The 15,949-nt window shown below is 39.0% G+C and overlaps 2 protein-coding genes across 3 annotated transcripts; both read left to right on the top strand.

Annotated features, from left to right (window-relative positions):
- The first annotated feature begins 583 nt into the window (after positions 1 to 583).
- Positions 584 to 8,364, top strand: LOC117293924 (sterol-4-alpha-carboxylate 3-dehydrogenase, decarboxylating-like). 2 transcript variants are annotated; one of them, XM_033776407.1, is made up of 8 exons: positions 584 to 874; positions 2,009 to 2,167; positions 2,714 to 2,787; positions 3,192 to 3,264; positions 4,003 to 4,131; positions 5,356 to 5,492; positions 6,733 to 6,835; positions 7,247 to 8,364. In XM_033776407.1, exons 1-8 carry the CDS (start codon positions 815 to 817, stop codon positions 7,580 to 7,582), a joined length of 1,071 nt encoding a protein of 356 aa, XP_033632298.1. In that variant the 5' UTR covers positions 584 to 814; the 3' UTR covers positions 7,583 to 8,364. The 2 variants fall into 2 exon arrangements, with proteins under 2 accessions (XP_033632298.1, XP_033632299.1); XM_033776408.1 differs by lacking the exon at positions 584 to 874 and adding an exon at positions 1,035 to 1,238.
- Positions 8,365 to 9,384: 1,020 nt separating this feature from the next.
- LOC117294048 (fibroblast growth factor 2-like) lies at positions 9,385 to 14,264 on the top strand. Its single transcript, XM_033776559.1, has 3 exons — positions 9,385 to 9,580; positions 10,121 to 10,224; positions 13,980 to 14,264. Exons 1-3 carry the CDS (start codon positions 9,472 to 9,474, stop codon positions 14,262 to 14,264), a joined length of 498 nt encoding a protein of 165 aa, XP_033632450.1. The 5' UTR covers positions 9,385 to 9,471.
- The last annotated feature ends 1,685 nt before the right edge of the window (positions 14,265 to 15,949 follow it).

Consider the following 15,949-nt stretch of genomic DNA (forward strand, 5'->3'; position numbering starts at 1 on the left):
GTCCGGCTAATCGTCTCCCTACCGAAATAGTCGGTCCTACTACTTGCCGTCAACTCGCCGACTTGCCGTCAACTCGCCGTCAAATCATTTTCGTGCCGTCAACTCATTAAATTTACATGAAAAATCTATAAAAAGGGGGCACGGAAGTGTTAAGTCTGGGCTAAACTACATATTTCTCATGGTTTTCGGTACAAATTCATTCACAAAAACGACTTTGTGTTGATAAAAAAAAAGTACCAATCATTGACATCTTGGGCCAAGACTAATCATTGTGAAAAAGCAAGATGGCGGCCGACTGTTTTTTGACTTCGAGAATTTTTTTTCACGAGAAAAAAAATCAATTTTTATTCCGAAATATGACCTAAAACTTACGCGAATGCTCTTTGAGCTGATACTTTACAGTTCTATGCTTCTTTTGTGGATTTTAAATGTATATTGGAGGAGTTGACGGCGAGTTGACGGCGCAAGTGAGTTGACGGCGAGTTGACGGCAAGTAGTAGGACCCGAAATAGTTCTAGAATAGAAGTACACAGGCAGCAGCATCCCCCACGTTGCAACAGAAACCCGGGCCGGCCGGGTATTCGTAGCAGCTTCTGCCACGACCGTTCTGCGTGAATCTTTCTCCCTCCCAGGCTTGAGTTCCAGTTTTCGTCCACAGCACTGTTCGTCCAGCTCATTTACAGTGTGTGCGGTCGTCCTCATTCAACTCACACTATCGAGAAGAGAGAACAGCCATTTGAGAACTTCTGACTTCTGGGTTTTTAGCATTTTGGGTTGTCACAAAATGAAATAAAGCGTCAAAACATCCAGAGTCATGTCGTACTCCGCACCACGCTCAAAGCTTCGCAGCTTTAGTCAGGTCCCTAAAATAAAGGTTTGTATGGATGAGAGCTTCGTTTAAGGTTGTCTGGTTGCCAGACTAACAGTCTTGCGTTGTTAATAAGTCTGGCCTCCTGACTCCTGTATGGTACATTTCTACGAATACGCTCATTCCTTGAAAGCGAACCATGATTTACACGGCGTTTTACCTTTTGACTTTGTGTGGGTGGGGGTGTTTATGGGCAATTTTATATGCTGGGTGGTGCAGTTTGTACGATGTTCTAGTTAGGCCTAGTAGTAGTACTAGTGTAGTAGTAGTAGGGTAGTAGTACAGTAGAGAAGCCGGCGGCCGAAGCGTAGTCTCAATGAGATCTGTTTTGCTCGACATTTTGTTTTGTAGTTAAACTTCATTGACAATGGTAAGTTTTCACAGCGAAATATTACTGTAGGCCTATAGATTTGTTTTTAGTTGGGGGTTGGGGAGATAGAAAGGGGGACCTAATGTTTTGAAGAAGCAGACGACGCAGGTTTAAATGATATCTCTGCCATGTCTTCTGTATAGTGTATTTGTGTGCAGACACTGCAGAGTGCAGGACTACATAATTATCATGGGGACATGGAGCAATAAAGATAATTATAACGTACTGAGTGGTCTGTATCCACTCCAGATGCAGATCTGCCAAACACAACCAAACGTTGTTCTGTGCGTAAACTTTTGGGACAGGCCTGACAATTCTGATCTTTTATTAAATTTTATTTAATTTTCATAAACACGTAAGAATAAACCAATGAATGAATGAATGAATGGACTTACTTATTTCGACATAGCTCCATGAAAGTCAATGGTATATTAAATAAGTAATCACTTTTCTTTAGAAAACAAAACAGTATTTACAAGTAAACTACTAAGACAAGTAGAGGCATTACACAAGAAGCCGAAGCTTATAAACGGATATGGAAATGGATTTAAATATTTATTTTAACAATACTAAAAAAGGAAGACAAAATACAAAAGACAGAACACAAAAAAACAAAATGATGAAACAAAAACAGGCAGACAAACAAACAGAGTGGACATAAACGAATTTATTTTAAAGACATCAGACGGACATTCAAAACATATATACAAGTGAAAAGCAAAGAATTTATTTCCAAATCCAAATAATATTTTTCCTGTGTGTCTCTGAAGGGGAAGCAATGTACTGTGATAGGTGGATGTGGTTTCCTTGGACGTCATCTTGTAGAAGGTTTACTGGAGAAAGGATATACAGTCAATGTTTTTGACATCAAAGTTACATATGAAGATAACCGTGTCAAATTCTTTGTGGGGAATCTGTGCTCCAAGAAGGTTTGTATTCATATTTTTGTTTTGTGTAAACAATAGTTGAGATACCAGAACCCTCATCCCTCCGTTATTGCAACTATGTAAACAACTGTTTAAAATTTGTTTTACATTTTGTTGTTTTGCCACATTTCTAATCATACAACATTGCAAGTTGCTAATATAATTTGAAAAATTCAAAAACCTGACTTAAATATTTCTGTTCGTTCAAGTGCATTTAGGACCTTCTTGGTAGATGCCTGTATGATGATATGAAAGACTAGTTTATGAACCTTTCTTTTGTTTCCATAATGCATCCGATAGGGAATAAATTGCTTTACCAGCTGCCTTAGGACTTTCGGTGACATGTTCTAAAGTTCCCTTTTTGTCCATTTCTAGTGTCACAGGAAATTGCACAATCGCAGTTTTTTGTATAGGTAATTAGTACACTCACTGTCTGTTGACTACAGTGCCAGGCAGCTGAGTTAAGGATTCATTGAAGTTTCTAATGAAGTTTCTAATGAATAGTTATTTATCACAAGGAATTGAAACGCATTTGTTTATTCCCTGCAGGAGCTTCTCCCATCCTTTGAGGGATCAGAAGTCGTCTTCAACTGTGCCTCTCCTCCTCCTTCCAGTAATAATAAGTAAGACATTTTGTGGAACTGAAATAAGGACCGCCTTTTCATATTATGTTGTCAAAACAATTTCATAAATAAAGTCTTCAGCTTTTTTTTTTTAGCTGTGGACATGAATAAAAGCAATTGTTATGTAAGGGAAAAGAATGTTTCTTTTAAATAAAAAAAGTAAATGATTGATCATGATTTGGATGAAGGAAAACATTGAGCAAATCAGTCGTTTTAAAACAGATAATACAAAACCATTGCACCATTGAAGACCTGAACATGTAGTACTTTTTTTTTGTAGTTCTACAAACGTTACGATCTATTTTGTTTTATTATACTATTAGAATACTAAAATTTAAACAGCTAAAGATTTGGGGGTTAAACCAGGCATTTAAGATTAATTTAGTAATATTTTTGTTTACTAGGGAGTTGTTTTACAATGTCAACTTCAATGGAACAAAGAACATAATTGCAACCTGCAAGGAAGCTGGTGTTAAGGTAGTGTAACAAGAAATGTCAACCATTTCATCCTGCAAATAGGGAGGTTACTCAAACAAAACTTGCAGAAAAAATTACAAACAAATGCTTTAAGCATCAGAAGATTTTGAAACTGGATCACAATCAGGGCCACAAATTAGCTGACCACAGTAAAGTGTTTTTTCTTGTGGTTTGTTCACCTCTGTGAAACCTAACGCATTTTTTTAAGTCAAACTAAATATGAAATACTATATTTAATTTGCCTATCATTTTGTTGGCCCTATTCCTTGACTTTACAGTTTTACCAATCAAATTCTAAGGGGCCAAAACTTGTGGATCTTCGACTTTTAGCAACACAAAAAACTTTGACTATGATATGGTCACTGTAGTATCTGTAATAGCATGGCATGGACCTACATGCACCAAACTTTGACTATGATATGGTCACTGTAGTATCTGTAATAGCATGGCATGGACCTACATGCACCAAACTTTGACTATGATATGGTCACTGTAGTATCTGTAATAGCATGGCATGGACCTACATGCACCAAACTTTGACTATGATATGGTCACTGTAGTATCTGTAATAGCATGGCATGGACCTACATGCACCAAACTTTGACTATGATATGGTCACTGTAGTATCTGTAATAGCATGGCGTGGACCTACTGCACATGATGACCTTTGACATATTATTTGCAAATAGACTAGCTATAAGTCGCTTGTAAAACCAAAATTTTGCATTGAATCAACAGAAACTAGTGCTTACCAGCAGCGCCAGCGTAAGTTATGAAGGCAAAGACATCAAGAATGGCAGTGAGGAATTACCATATGCCGGTCAACCCATAGATTACTACACAGAAACTAAAATCCTACAGGAAAAGGTTTGTACCAGCATATTTTACCATTTCAATTCCGTTTTGATTTTAACATGATTTGTTACTGACAAGTTCTTCCTCCTACACGATTCATTGGTTCTGAGACCTACCAGCATGTTTAGATTTCCTGTCTACATATGCATATACTTATTATATTGAGATATTTTTGACAAAACCTTTTCTTTCAATCAAATTTTTTAATTTTCTTTCAATCAAAGTCCACACTTGTAAGAAAAAAAACATTTTCGATCTTTCCTCCCATATAGCACTGATTAAATACATGTAAATGATATTATAAATAAACCCTCAGATTACTTTGTTAAACATATTAGCCTTTTCGAGGTATGGCGGACACAATAGGAGTACTCAAGTGCACCTTTTGATTTGGGTAAACACAAACAAGTTTACCCAAACCAAATAATTGTTGTAGCATTGTGTCCGTCATATCTCAAAAAGGCCTTTTGAGGTTCATGTATTCATAATTACCAGTACTTCACCAACTTTCAATTCTGACATAGTCTTGTAGAAGACCTTCTGTTCCACCAAGACTACCAAGACAATGCACTACTCTCCGAAGGTGCAAAAGAGTTCCATAAGGAAACTTCCCATTTTGTCACTTTCCACCACTCGCTTCCTCCCCATTCATAAAACAACCAGCTCTAACATCATATTCTTCGCTCATCAGATCAACTGTAACTTACTGTACAGGAGGAACCCATAGTTGCCTACAGACGCCCACCAAGTCTCAGGGATCTCATTGTCTGGGCAGAAGTCCCTCCCATTAATGATACTTTTAACCCCCCCCCCCCATGCCAAAGGGAACTTTCAGGTGTTCCAACACTTCCACATGCCAGTGATGTTTGAAGTTTTGCATGGTATGTTCTATGGACTATGCATAGTAGAGTCAAGTTGCGAAGCCTTGAGGGCCTTTTCCAACTGATTTATTCAAAATTTGCATTATTCATAACTTGTATGCAAATAAGTAAAGTGCTGAAAGATTAACCAATCAAAATGCAGACTTGCCCTATACTAGTTTCACCACTACACAAGCCAACCTTTTCAGCAGCAGCTCACAACATCACCGACACTCCAAGGTGCACACATCCAGCCAGCAGTCAACTCCAATGCTTCACTTGAGCTCAGATCTTAAGGCATTTGAGAGCTTAGCCACAAAACACTTCCATGAATTTACTTATTCATTTTGTAACTTATTTTCTTTTGTTGGTTTAGGTCGTCCTAGAAGCAAACAGTGCAGACTTTCACACCGTTGCCATCAGACCTCATGGCATCTTTGGACCTAGAGATCCCCAGCTTGTACCAACTCTGGTTGAGACAGCTAAAGCTGGCAAGATGAAGTTCATGATTGGGTGAGAATTCCAAAGTTAAAGTTGAATTTGATTCTTTGCATTGCAGAGACATATTTTACAACCAATCCTTTTGGGTACAATATTGTACCAATAAAAACAGTTGCTTCTTATATAACACAAATCTCCATCACTCAGTGCACTCAAGGCACTTCAAGGTATGACCATGGAGGAAGGAAGAGAAGGAGCTCGAATGACCCGCAAAACCGCAGAGTAACAAAAGAATACCCTGACAATGCCCCTGTCTGACCATAGAGTAAGGGTCTGACCAGTGGAAAAAGATAGGAGACCTCCAGCTGGACGGCCGATTAACGAGCAGGATTACATCTCTTTGTACAGAACGTGCGGTACCGCCGCTCTGCACCGTTGCCTTCGTGTAAAGTTGAATCATTGGAGACAAGAATTGTGAATATACACGTTTTCATTTACCGTTTGCGGTGTTTCACTGAAACATCATGGCATATTTTTACATTTTTTGTGACTTTCCGGTCACTAGCGGTGGTTCAAAATTTAGGTATTAGCACACGAGGGTGGTTGGTATTCAATTGTGTTTTTTGATTTGGTGAGCACAAGTGTACACAATTTTTATCAGGTCTCAAAAAAGTATTTTTTTCTGTATTATATCCATACGTCATACGACACCATAGTTGAGTGAAGAACCAAGTACGCACGCGCAAACTCACATACGCCAGGGGTCGCCCATTGTCTGTGTAAGGTATGTGGGTGATTACGAGGGGTCGTTAAACGACTGCGGTACCGCTGGTTCGACTTTTGAAGTCCCTTCGAGCTCCTTCTCTTCCTTCCTCCATGGTATGACAGACTACTTTGATCTATGAGACCTACTCCTTCAATATAGCATCATGTAATGGTTTACAAGGTGCTGTGGGGCAATATGCAGCCAATCAAACCAGGAACATCAAGGCGAATCCCCTCTGTGATTATGTGCATTTGGTTCTTTTATGGGTGTTACACACACACACACACGGGGCAATTGCTTTACATTCTATCCCAAGGAAGAAGCATCTTGGTTAAATGTCTTGCTTATGGACACAGGTGTCATGGCTCATCAGAAACACCAGAGTTTGAGTCCAGTGCTAGGCCATAACAGCTGTTTTGGTTGAGGTGGTGACCTTAAAATAGCTAGATGTCTATTCCCAAGAGTTTCATTAAAACATTGCTTGATACGTATATCAATCAAATTATTTGGTATGACTTTAATTGTACATTTTCTATTTATTCTCAGAGATGGCAGCAACCTAGTTGATTTTACATATGTTAAGAATGTTGTACATGGACATATCTTGGCTGCAGAGAAGCTCGGCAAAGAATCAGTAGTGTGTGGAAAGGTTGGTTAAGTGAATTCGTGACTACTTTAAGGAAAGACACATTTCCCTCAATGAATGAACATAAATACATTTGTTGAATGAGATGACTTTGTAACATAGACATAGAAGTTAGATAAAAAGCTTTGAAAACAGACTGTACAAATCTTACAGATACACTGCTTAAATAATAATTGTGCTAAATTTATAGTAAAAATCAGGCCTGATATTCTTCCTACTAAGTCTGATTTCTGATGTTTTGACCCTTGAAAAATCTGAAAAGTTGTGATTAAATAGCCTGGAAAGTCTATTTAAGCCTGCACCATGTGTTAATGTATATCAGCCCATGTACTCGATTGAAAAGTCCTACTTTTTTCCCAAGGGCTAAATATCATGCATATAATGTTTATACTTTCCTTTCTATTTTGCCAACAGTCTTATCACATCACGAATGATGACCCCATTCCTTTCTGGGACTTCATGAGCCTCATCTTAATTGGTCTGAACTACCAGCCTCCTAAATACCATCTCCCATATGCTCTCATCTACTACCTGGCTGTCTTCCTTCAACTTCTTGTATGGATCCTCAGCCCTCTGGTGACCTTGAAAATGACCTTTACCCCCATGAGGGTCGCACTAGCCGGAACATACCATTATTACAGCAGTGAGAGAGCCAAGAAAGACATGGGGTATAAACCTTTAGTGGGACTTGGGGAGGCAATCCAGAAGACAGTTGAAAGTTACCCTCATTTGAAAAACATCAAGAATTAACAACCAAATGTGCAAACAATTAAAAATGGTTTTAATCTACTATTTATACTGCGATCCTTGTGTTTCATCAAATCTATGCAGCCTGATCTGTACAACGTGCCGTGGTGCACTTTATAGTGCACTTCATTATTGATGTTTTATTTATCGGTAGTAAATCAATTCACATATCATACCAAACTGCAAACTTTTCATTAAATTAGGTGGTGCATTTACAGTTCTTCTTTTGATATGACAAAAAGAAATGCACTTTAAAACAGTGCACAAAATCTATGGCAGAACCTTGCAGCATTATTCAAAGTTTCTCAAAAACACGTCTGCCTACTTTGAAGAATTCTCTATAGGTTGGAAGATGGTGTGTTTATTTGAAACTAGAGAGCACCAGGGACTTTTACTGATGTACTTGTATTGTAAAGTACAGTTCATATGAAAAGCAAACACTGAATTTGTTGCTTCAAAAAAAGAGAAACTGATGTTATTCTTTCAAAGAAAATGGCAAGTTTACAAAAGACTTGAATTGCACTGTGAATGAGGCCTGGAGAAACCCTAACACAAATTTCGAGTCAAACTTGTAACTACATTTGATAATTAAAGAGTAAAGGATATTTTTACAGAATGTTCAAAGCCTTGAACACTTCAATGCCTTCCATTAACCGACTTATATTTATATTACAAAATTGCTGGTTTATTTATTGAATGAAAATCAACATAAAATAATTATACTTTCGGTGTGCTATTATAAGAAATGAATTAAACAACCAATCAACCATTGCAATAAAGATTAAGGTTTTGAGTTGTGGTTTCTTTCTTTTTAATAATGAAAAATGTAATAAAAACACCATGGATCTGCCCATGCAGCTTGTAATACAATTCCTGTACATGAATTGGATTTACTTCTGAGACTTCCACAAGATACAACTTCCTGAGTAACATTAAAGTAAGGTTAGGCTAGGTTGAAAGAGTTACATTTTCACAGTAAAAGTAACCGCAATAAGAACTAAAATTTGTGAAGGGTATACATTACGTCTCAGAATTGGGTGGGTGTGTTGCCGAGGCGCCCGGTCTTTATATTGGCTATTGTTATTCATATCACATTGTGACCAATATTGGTCAATTAATTGCATGAAAGTTTTCAAGATAAAAATATCAAAATCCAATGGTGAACAATAACAAATGGGAAAATAGCCAGTCAAAATATATGCGAGCCAAAAAAAGGAATTTACACACATTTTTATACACTTTGGCTTGTGAGGTCGTGAGCTTTGAGATAGAGTGATCCCTGTGTCTTGAAGCAAACTGTCTTGTCACTGGTCACTTGCTTGTGATTATAAATCAAGGTACAGCCATCGATTTGGAAAGTGCGATCAGATAGTCCTTATGAGGAATCTCGTAATAGTTTTACCAGAGTCAAAAGATGACCTAGGAATCCACGCAATTAAAGCCATCAATTAACCTCTCAATACAGCTGCCCATAAGACTTATTTTATCTTTCCTTACACGTCTGGGCGACTTTTATACCGCTCTAAACTAATATTAATTTGTTTGCAATGAGTTTTCTGAATTAAAACCAAACTATTGGATAGGAGTCTTTTCATGACTGGTTCATGTTATCGGTGCTTTGACAGCGATTGAGATATCAAACTACAAGCTCGGAATTCCTGGTGTTGCCTCTGGTGATGAAAGTGATTTGTCAACTAGTAGTACAGCAGCCCTTCATGCGATTCTATACCGCCTCAATAACCGCTCAGCACATCCGGCAACCATACGGGGATAACGAATCAGACAACCTTGAAGACACTGAGCGGGAAACCAAGCAACGGAAGTGTCTCCTCCGAGAGCAACATCCTATTGGCTTGAGAGAGCTTCTTGAGAGGTGTAGGAGCAAGGTGTGAATGATGTCTTCTTTTCCACTGCGGGAATATTATTGCCAATCTGGCTACTTTCTCAAGATAGATCCGAATGGGGAGGTGGGCGGTGCTGATCGGTCGGGTCATAAACACGGTAAGATCATTTATTGGCAATTGCCATAATATGCAGGGTTTGCTCTTTCATCTTTTCACATTTTAAAGGCAGTGGAAACCTTTGGTAATATTGTTAAATACCAGTATTCTCATATTGGTGTATCCCAACGTATGCATGAAACAACTAATATGTGAAAACTCAGGACTGAATTGCAAGAGAATAGTGAAAGAAAAACAACCTTAATATTGTTGCACAATAACTGTTGTGCTTTTCAAATGAATAAAAGTGGCTTCAGTGCCGGAATTGACCTCTTTCTCAAAACTACGTTAATTGAGACTGGAGCCGTTTGTCACAATTTAGTATACCATCAACAGCTCCCCATTGCTCATTATCAAGTATATGTTTGTATGCTAACAGTTATTTCTTTAGAATTTACCAATAGTGTCCAGTGGCCGTCAGCCAAAAGAGGTATACCAAGAACGCCATTTTGCGCCTGCCACCTTCTTCCAAATAAGTTACAACATGTACTTGCTTGAATCAAAATAATTGCAATGACTCTGCGTGTTTATTCTATTCTAGCGGTATTTGAGGTGCAGACGATGCGTTTTGGAGTGGTCACATTGAAGGCTGTACACTCGGGAATGTTCCTGTCAATCGATGATAACGGAAAAGTACACGGCAAGGTAGATTTTAATGACAGTGTTCTGAAATGTAAAAATACGATCACTGAGTTGCAAACCCTTTGGGCAGGACGAGCGAATTCAATGATAAAACTGACAATGCAAAAGTTACTACTTCCCGTAGAAAAAGTGTATGTTATCCCATGACATTAGACAGGTACGGTTGTTTTCATAATTTGGGGAAACAAAATACATTATAACAATAAAGTCTTTGTTAGACCCAGTATTGCCGATCTTCATTTTTCGAATTTGTTATTACTACGACATGCACTTCTTTCCCGTTATATAAAATGGCCCAATAGATTACCAATTCGTTATAACAGATATTGTTATTCCTTGTCACAGACTATAATCTGTCACCTTAGAATCTATAAGTAAAATAAAAAGCTTTCTTTTCAGAGCTCACTGGAGAACTGGTACAATGATGACGTCATGCAATGACGCTGATGACGTTTACATGATAAGATAATTATCCTTGTTATGATCATGGTTCTTCTTTTATCATTAAAGGCAGTGTACACTACTGGTAACTAATTATTAGCATAAAACCTCACTTGGTAAAGAGTTATGGTGAGCTGTTGGTAGTATAAAACATTGTGAGAAACGGCTCCCTCTTTAAAAAGTAACATCGTTTTTGAGTAAGAAGTTGTTTTCCACAAATTTTATTTCGAGACCTCAGAATTAGAATTTTAGGTCTCGAAATCAAGCATCTGAAAGCACACAACTTCGAAGGGTGTTTTTTCTCTCATTTTATCTCGCAACTTCGACGATCACGACCAAGAGTTCAAATTTTCACAGGTTTGTTATATTGTGTATTATTTTGAGATACACCAAGTGAGAAGATTGTTCTTCGACAGTTACTAGTGCTCAGTGCCTTTAAACTTTTTTCTTCCATTCTGCGCATGTTGATTTGGTAATAACAATCAGTTTTGGCCGCCAGTGTTGAACCGTACGACACTGCTCGCGATTCTGTGTAGAACTGGAATCCAAAGTATTTGTGTTATTTTTTAACCCTGTCTAATTATCACTCACCGGGCAATCATTCATCGACAGCTTAAAGTATACACACCAACTCGATACCACTGTCACGACAAATATTTTCCGTGCGTGAATTATGCTGGCATGCCATTTGCCACAGTGATGCAATTCATTTTTCACCAAATCATTATTTGGGGACGCGAAACCAAAAAGTGAAACGTCAAAAGGGGGAGGGGGAGGCACTTTAAGTAAAGTCGAACCATGAAGCATTCGATCTTAGTCCAGAGAGATGAGATCATTCTGAGCCCCCCCCCCCCCCCCCCCCCCCCCCCCCCCAACGGCACCACCGGTCAATGCCAAAGTTGCAACTTATAATATATAAGTATGAGGGAGGAAAGAGATAAGCGAATGAATGTGTAGTGAATAGTGATCTTGCGTAGCCCTGCCGGGAAAGTGCAAGTCGAGTGGTAATAAGGAGGGTGAGGAGACTTTTTCCTTGTCCCAATATGCAGTGTTCATGTTGCAATGTTCACGATAGTAATGGTAACTGCATCAGATAAATATTTCCCATCAACAATCTGTAAAATGTTTATCCAAGAGGCCAAGTTAAGAGTTTCCCAAAAAAGAAAAACTCCGCATGTTTCGGTGCGTGCCAAGAATTTGATAAGCCAAAAGTACAACGAACATACAATATGCAAGATAGTTATGACGCGTTGCACACTGCCATGGGCTTTATTACCGAATTACGTGCCTCGATTCACTTTATAATTTGAGATCATGTTTTTTACATCAACGAATCACAATGTTTTCTTCACTCGATGTGGTGACATTTCTCAACCCACACAAGCTCTATTATAAAAGTTTACACTTTGTGATGACATCTTTGTGATGACATCTTTTTCATCTGGACAAGCGATGAAGCAAGCCTCAAAGCTTTCATTAATCACATAAATTCCTTCCACAGGACCATCAAATTCACGAGCGAATACTCAACCAAGGATACACACTTTCTGGATGTCAAGGTTCTCAAGACGGATGTAGGCTTAACCACAGATCTCTTCGTTAAACCCACAGATAAACACCAATACCTACATTCCACTAGCTGTCACCCCCGACACTGCAAAACTAGTCTTGGTGCAAGACGTTTCTCGTTTCCCTTTTCACGCACACCGCGGCCAATTCACCAACAGCGCCCGCACCGACTCAATCCGCACCGACTCACGTGACTTAGTTCACTCACGTGAGTGAACTAAGTCACGTGAGTCGGTGCGGATTGAGTCGGTGCGGGCGCTGTTGGTGAATTGGCCGCGGTGTGCGTGAAAAGGGAAACGAGAAACGTCTTGCACCAAGACTACTGCAAAACCAGCATAGCCTACAGTCAGGCCCTCAGACTCCGTCGAATCTGTTCTAATGATTCTGATTTTATCCACCACTCACAGGAACTTAAGAAACACCTTGTTTCCAGGGGTCATAGCTCTCTAGCAGTCCATCGAGCTATCCAGAAAGTCAAGGCTCGTTCGAGTCAGTACTTTCCAAAGGATCAAAGAAACAACAGAGTCCTACGGGGAAAGTTCCTTTTGTTGTCACTTACACCCCTCACTTCCTCCCATTCGTAAAATAACCAGTTCTAACCATCATATTCGTCAGAAGTCCCTCCCATTAATGATGATGTTAATCCCCCCTCTACCACAGGGAACTTTTAGGTGTTCCAACATCTCCAAATGCATCGTCTGTAGACAACACATCAGGGAATCTGACTCCTTCACCAGTAACACCGGCGGTACCACCCATAAGACAAGGGGTCATGTCACCTGCACCACCACTAATCTCATTTATCTCATATCTTGCAGAGTCTGTGGTGTTCAATATATAGGTGAAACAAGAACTACACTCAAGAGGCGTTTCTACGGCCACAGATCTACAGTCAAGACCCAAAAGCTAGATACACCTGTAGGTCATAACTTCAATCTTCCTAATCACTCCATTTCTGACATGATCTTACAGGGCATAGAGGCACTAGGCAACCACAGAGAGACTGTGCGTTTGAGTAGGGAGAAACTCTGGATTAGACGCCTCCAGACCATTCAACCCCATGGTCTGAACATCCAAGAAGGAAACGACTAATAAACCTTTTGTTTTGCCGTCTCCTTTTTTTCCCCATAGCCTTTTAGCCTGAGCCTCATTCACTAATATAAATTACTTTTTACCCAACCTCACCACCCTTGATGTTGTCCTTTGTGTTTCCATATTCTTGCTTGTGGTCAAGCCAGCCCCTTCCCTTCACCCCCCCCCCTTGTTTGTCCCCCTATTCATTGTTTACCCCCCTATTCATTGTTTACCCCTGCTTTTTTATGTATGCTTTCTAACCCCATTCATGTATTTCCACTTCACTGCTTATGTTTCACTTAGTTACCTGTTCATGTTTGTTGTGTTGTCATTTAGCCTTCGAGAAAGACTCTGCTAGGGTCGAAACGTCAGGCCATTAACTGCTTTTTGCACTTTGTGAAATATTAAACTTTTTAACATTTTAACATTATTATTGGTAATGATGTTACTTTTCTTATAAAGCTGGAAATATATAAAAAAACATCGTTTACAAGTCCCCTTCAAATTCAAACATTTTGGGGAAATCCCCGGCTATACTGCATGCGGTCACAAGCCTGTGCATGAGCGTGGGATGGGATGGGTGTGGTCGGAAAGGCAAAGTAATAGTGTCATTCTAAGTTCCTGATAAATCAATGTACTGTTGTTTTATTATTGTTCAATCTTCAACCCAACAGACCCAGTGTGACGAATCTTGTGAGTTTTTGGAGAAGTTAGACCCAACTGGTTATAGCTTGGTCTTCCAGCCTTGCCGTTTCTCAGCCGAGAGGTGGCACTTAGCCCTCGGCCGTCAAGGGCAGAGCAGACCCGCACAGAAGATCAGAGACGACCAGAAGAGTGCTTGGTTCCTTGCCCGTGCAATTGGAGGGGATCATGGCAATGAGGACGATGGCGGGATTGAGATTAGTCAGGAAATGCTCAAAGAACTTGGATTTACAGCTGCCACTGGTCTCCAGAAATAAATGAATTTCGGGAATAATTTTATAAAGACTAGGCCACCGAAACACAATCATGTTTCTAGTCAGTCAGTTTATTATCTCAGATCAACAAAGGATGCACATTACCGAAGAGCGCAACTTATGACGATGCTAATCAAGTGGTTTTTTTTTTATTCTCTAAGAAGGAAAAGTTCACGAAGGAATGAAATGCTTGAAGGAATAAAATATACAATAGAGATTATAATGTTGGTCAGTCATAGCAAGAAGTTGCATAAACGATAAGCTGTAGCTGTAGGCCTTTAGACAACTACCCAAAACTTTGTCACTGACACTGTAACATTTTAAACTTACCAGTTTCCGTTCGCGTGACCCTCACACTGAGAGCGACTCAAAAAGGGTCTAACCACCCTGGACCAAAAATCCGGGTAAATTTTGACCCGGGAGTTGAGTAGAAACCATGGAGTTTTATATCTACAGTATATCTATTATGGTAGAAACCAGCAAACAAAAGGCATGGGCGGGGAGCTTTTTTTTCTTTTTCTTTTTTTTACACCCGTCGTACGTAAAATGCCTATAGGCTATTTAAAATCGTGGATTTTTTGGGACACGAAAATGATCTTTGCTGGCATCCACATTGTAACGTCGACTCGAGCGGTCTTAAAGTCTTCGCTGCAGCTTAACAATAATAAAAACTAACACAATAAAGAAAATAACTGGTGTGAAGCAGTTACTGATAATGGTTTATTCTGTTTCCTTATTCTCTCTTGTCGATTAACTTCTTTTAATGATTATCTTTAATTCCTTCTCTTTATTTAACCATAATCAAGCCCTGTGTGCGCAATTACTGACCTGTTTTCTCAATCTGTTCTTTCCTCCAAGCCCGCCAAATCACAACTAAAAACGCATCCTAAAAATACCCACTGCTACGGCCACAATATTATTCCATTTTCATGGACCAACCCTATTTTGTTAGATACCAAAACAAACTATTAATTGTTTTAAAACAACCAAATCGTCTCAAAGACCAATACCCCCCCCCCCCCCCCCACAAAAAAAAAAAAAAAAAAAAAAAAAAAAAAAAAAAAAACGCACCACAAGAACACCGAAAAGTAAAGGGGAACTTGTTTTTGCTGTACATAATGACCATGCTGCATCCCGATTTATGTTGATCTATGGTTCATGTAATTTATAAACAGTGTTGAAAATCCCTTCGTTAAAGATGTTTCACATAATATAACGAATCGACAAATTGTGTTTTTTTCTCTATAGCCTAATGGTATAAGGTCATAGACAACATTTTTTCCGGTTTCAAAAAATTTACATTATTGTATTATATATAACTTGATTGTGATCATGCTTATTTACTTGTTTGTAGCACGAGAAGGGTACATTAAACACATAATTATGGCAAGAAAAAGAATGTCGGTAGTTTTGTTTGTTAGGCAATTTCCTTCACAAAGCATGATTGTGATTAAATTGACCAGGTCATTGCCTGCCTCTTTGGATGGTTGGGGATTTCACATAAAACGAAACGGGTATAGACGTGCAGTGTGCGGAGATGTGTTCCGGGTCGTGCAAGCTGCAGACATACAGATTATCTCCTTCTTTGGATCATACAAAATTACCTCCCCCCCCCCCAATATTTACTTTATAAAAGTTTCAAAAGAAGGCTCCAATGCATGCATCGTGCATTATTATTAGCTGGGGGT

Source organism: Asterias rubens, chromosome 8 (assembly GCF_902459465.1).
Source record: "Asterias rubens chromosome 8, eAstRub1.3, whole genome shotgun sequence".
In the NCBI taxonomy this organism is placed as follows: Eukaryota; Metazoa; Echinodermata; class Asteroidea; order Forcipulatida; family Asteriidae; genus Asterias; species Asterias rubens.

What these genes read in the sequence shown, in the direction of transcription:
- LOC117294048 (XM_033776559.1), top strand. Translation starts at nt 9,472, where the DNA reads ATGATGTCTTCTTTTCCACTGCGGGAATATTATTGCCAATCTGGCTAC. An exon ending in TCGGTCGGGTCATAAACACG is followed by an intron (nt 9,581 to 10,120) that starts GTAAGATCATTT and finishes ATTCTATTCTAG; the next exon opens with CGGTATTTGAGGTGCAGACG. An exon ending in ACGGAAAAGTACACGGCAAG is followed by an intron (nt 10,225 to 13,979) that starts GTAGATTTTAAT and finishes TCAACCCAACAG; the next exon opens with ACCCAGTGTGACGAATCTTG.
- LOC117293924 (XM_033776407.1), top strand. Translation starts at nt 815, where the DNA reads ATGTCGTACTCCGCACCACGCTCAAAGCTTCGCAGCTTTAGTCAGGTC. An exon ending in GGAATCTGTGCTCCAAGAAG is followed by an intron (nt 2,168 to 2,713) that starts GTTTGTATTCAT and finishes TATTCCCTGCAG; the next exon opens with GAGCTTCTCCCATCCTTTGA. An exon ending in GCAAGGAAGCTGGTGTTAAG is followed by an intron (nt 3,265 to 4,002) that starts GTAGTGTAACAA and finishes TTGAATCAACAG; the next exon opens with AAACTAGTGCTTACCAGCAG.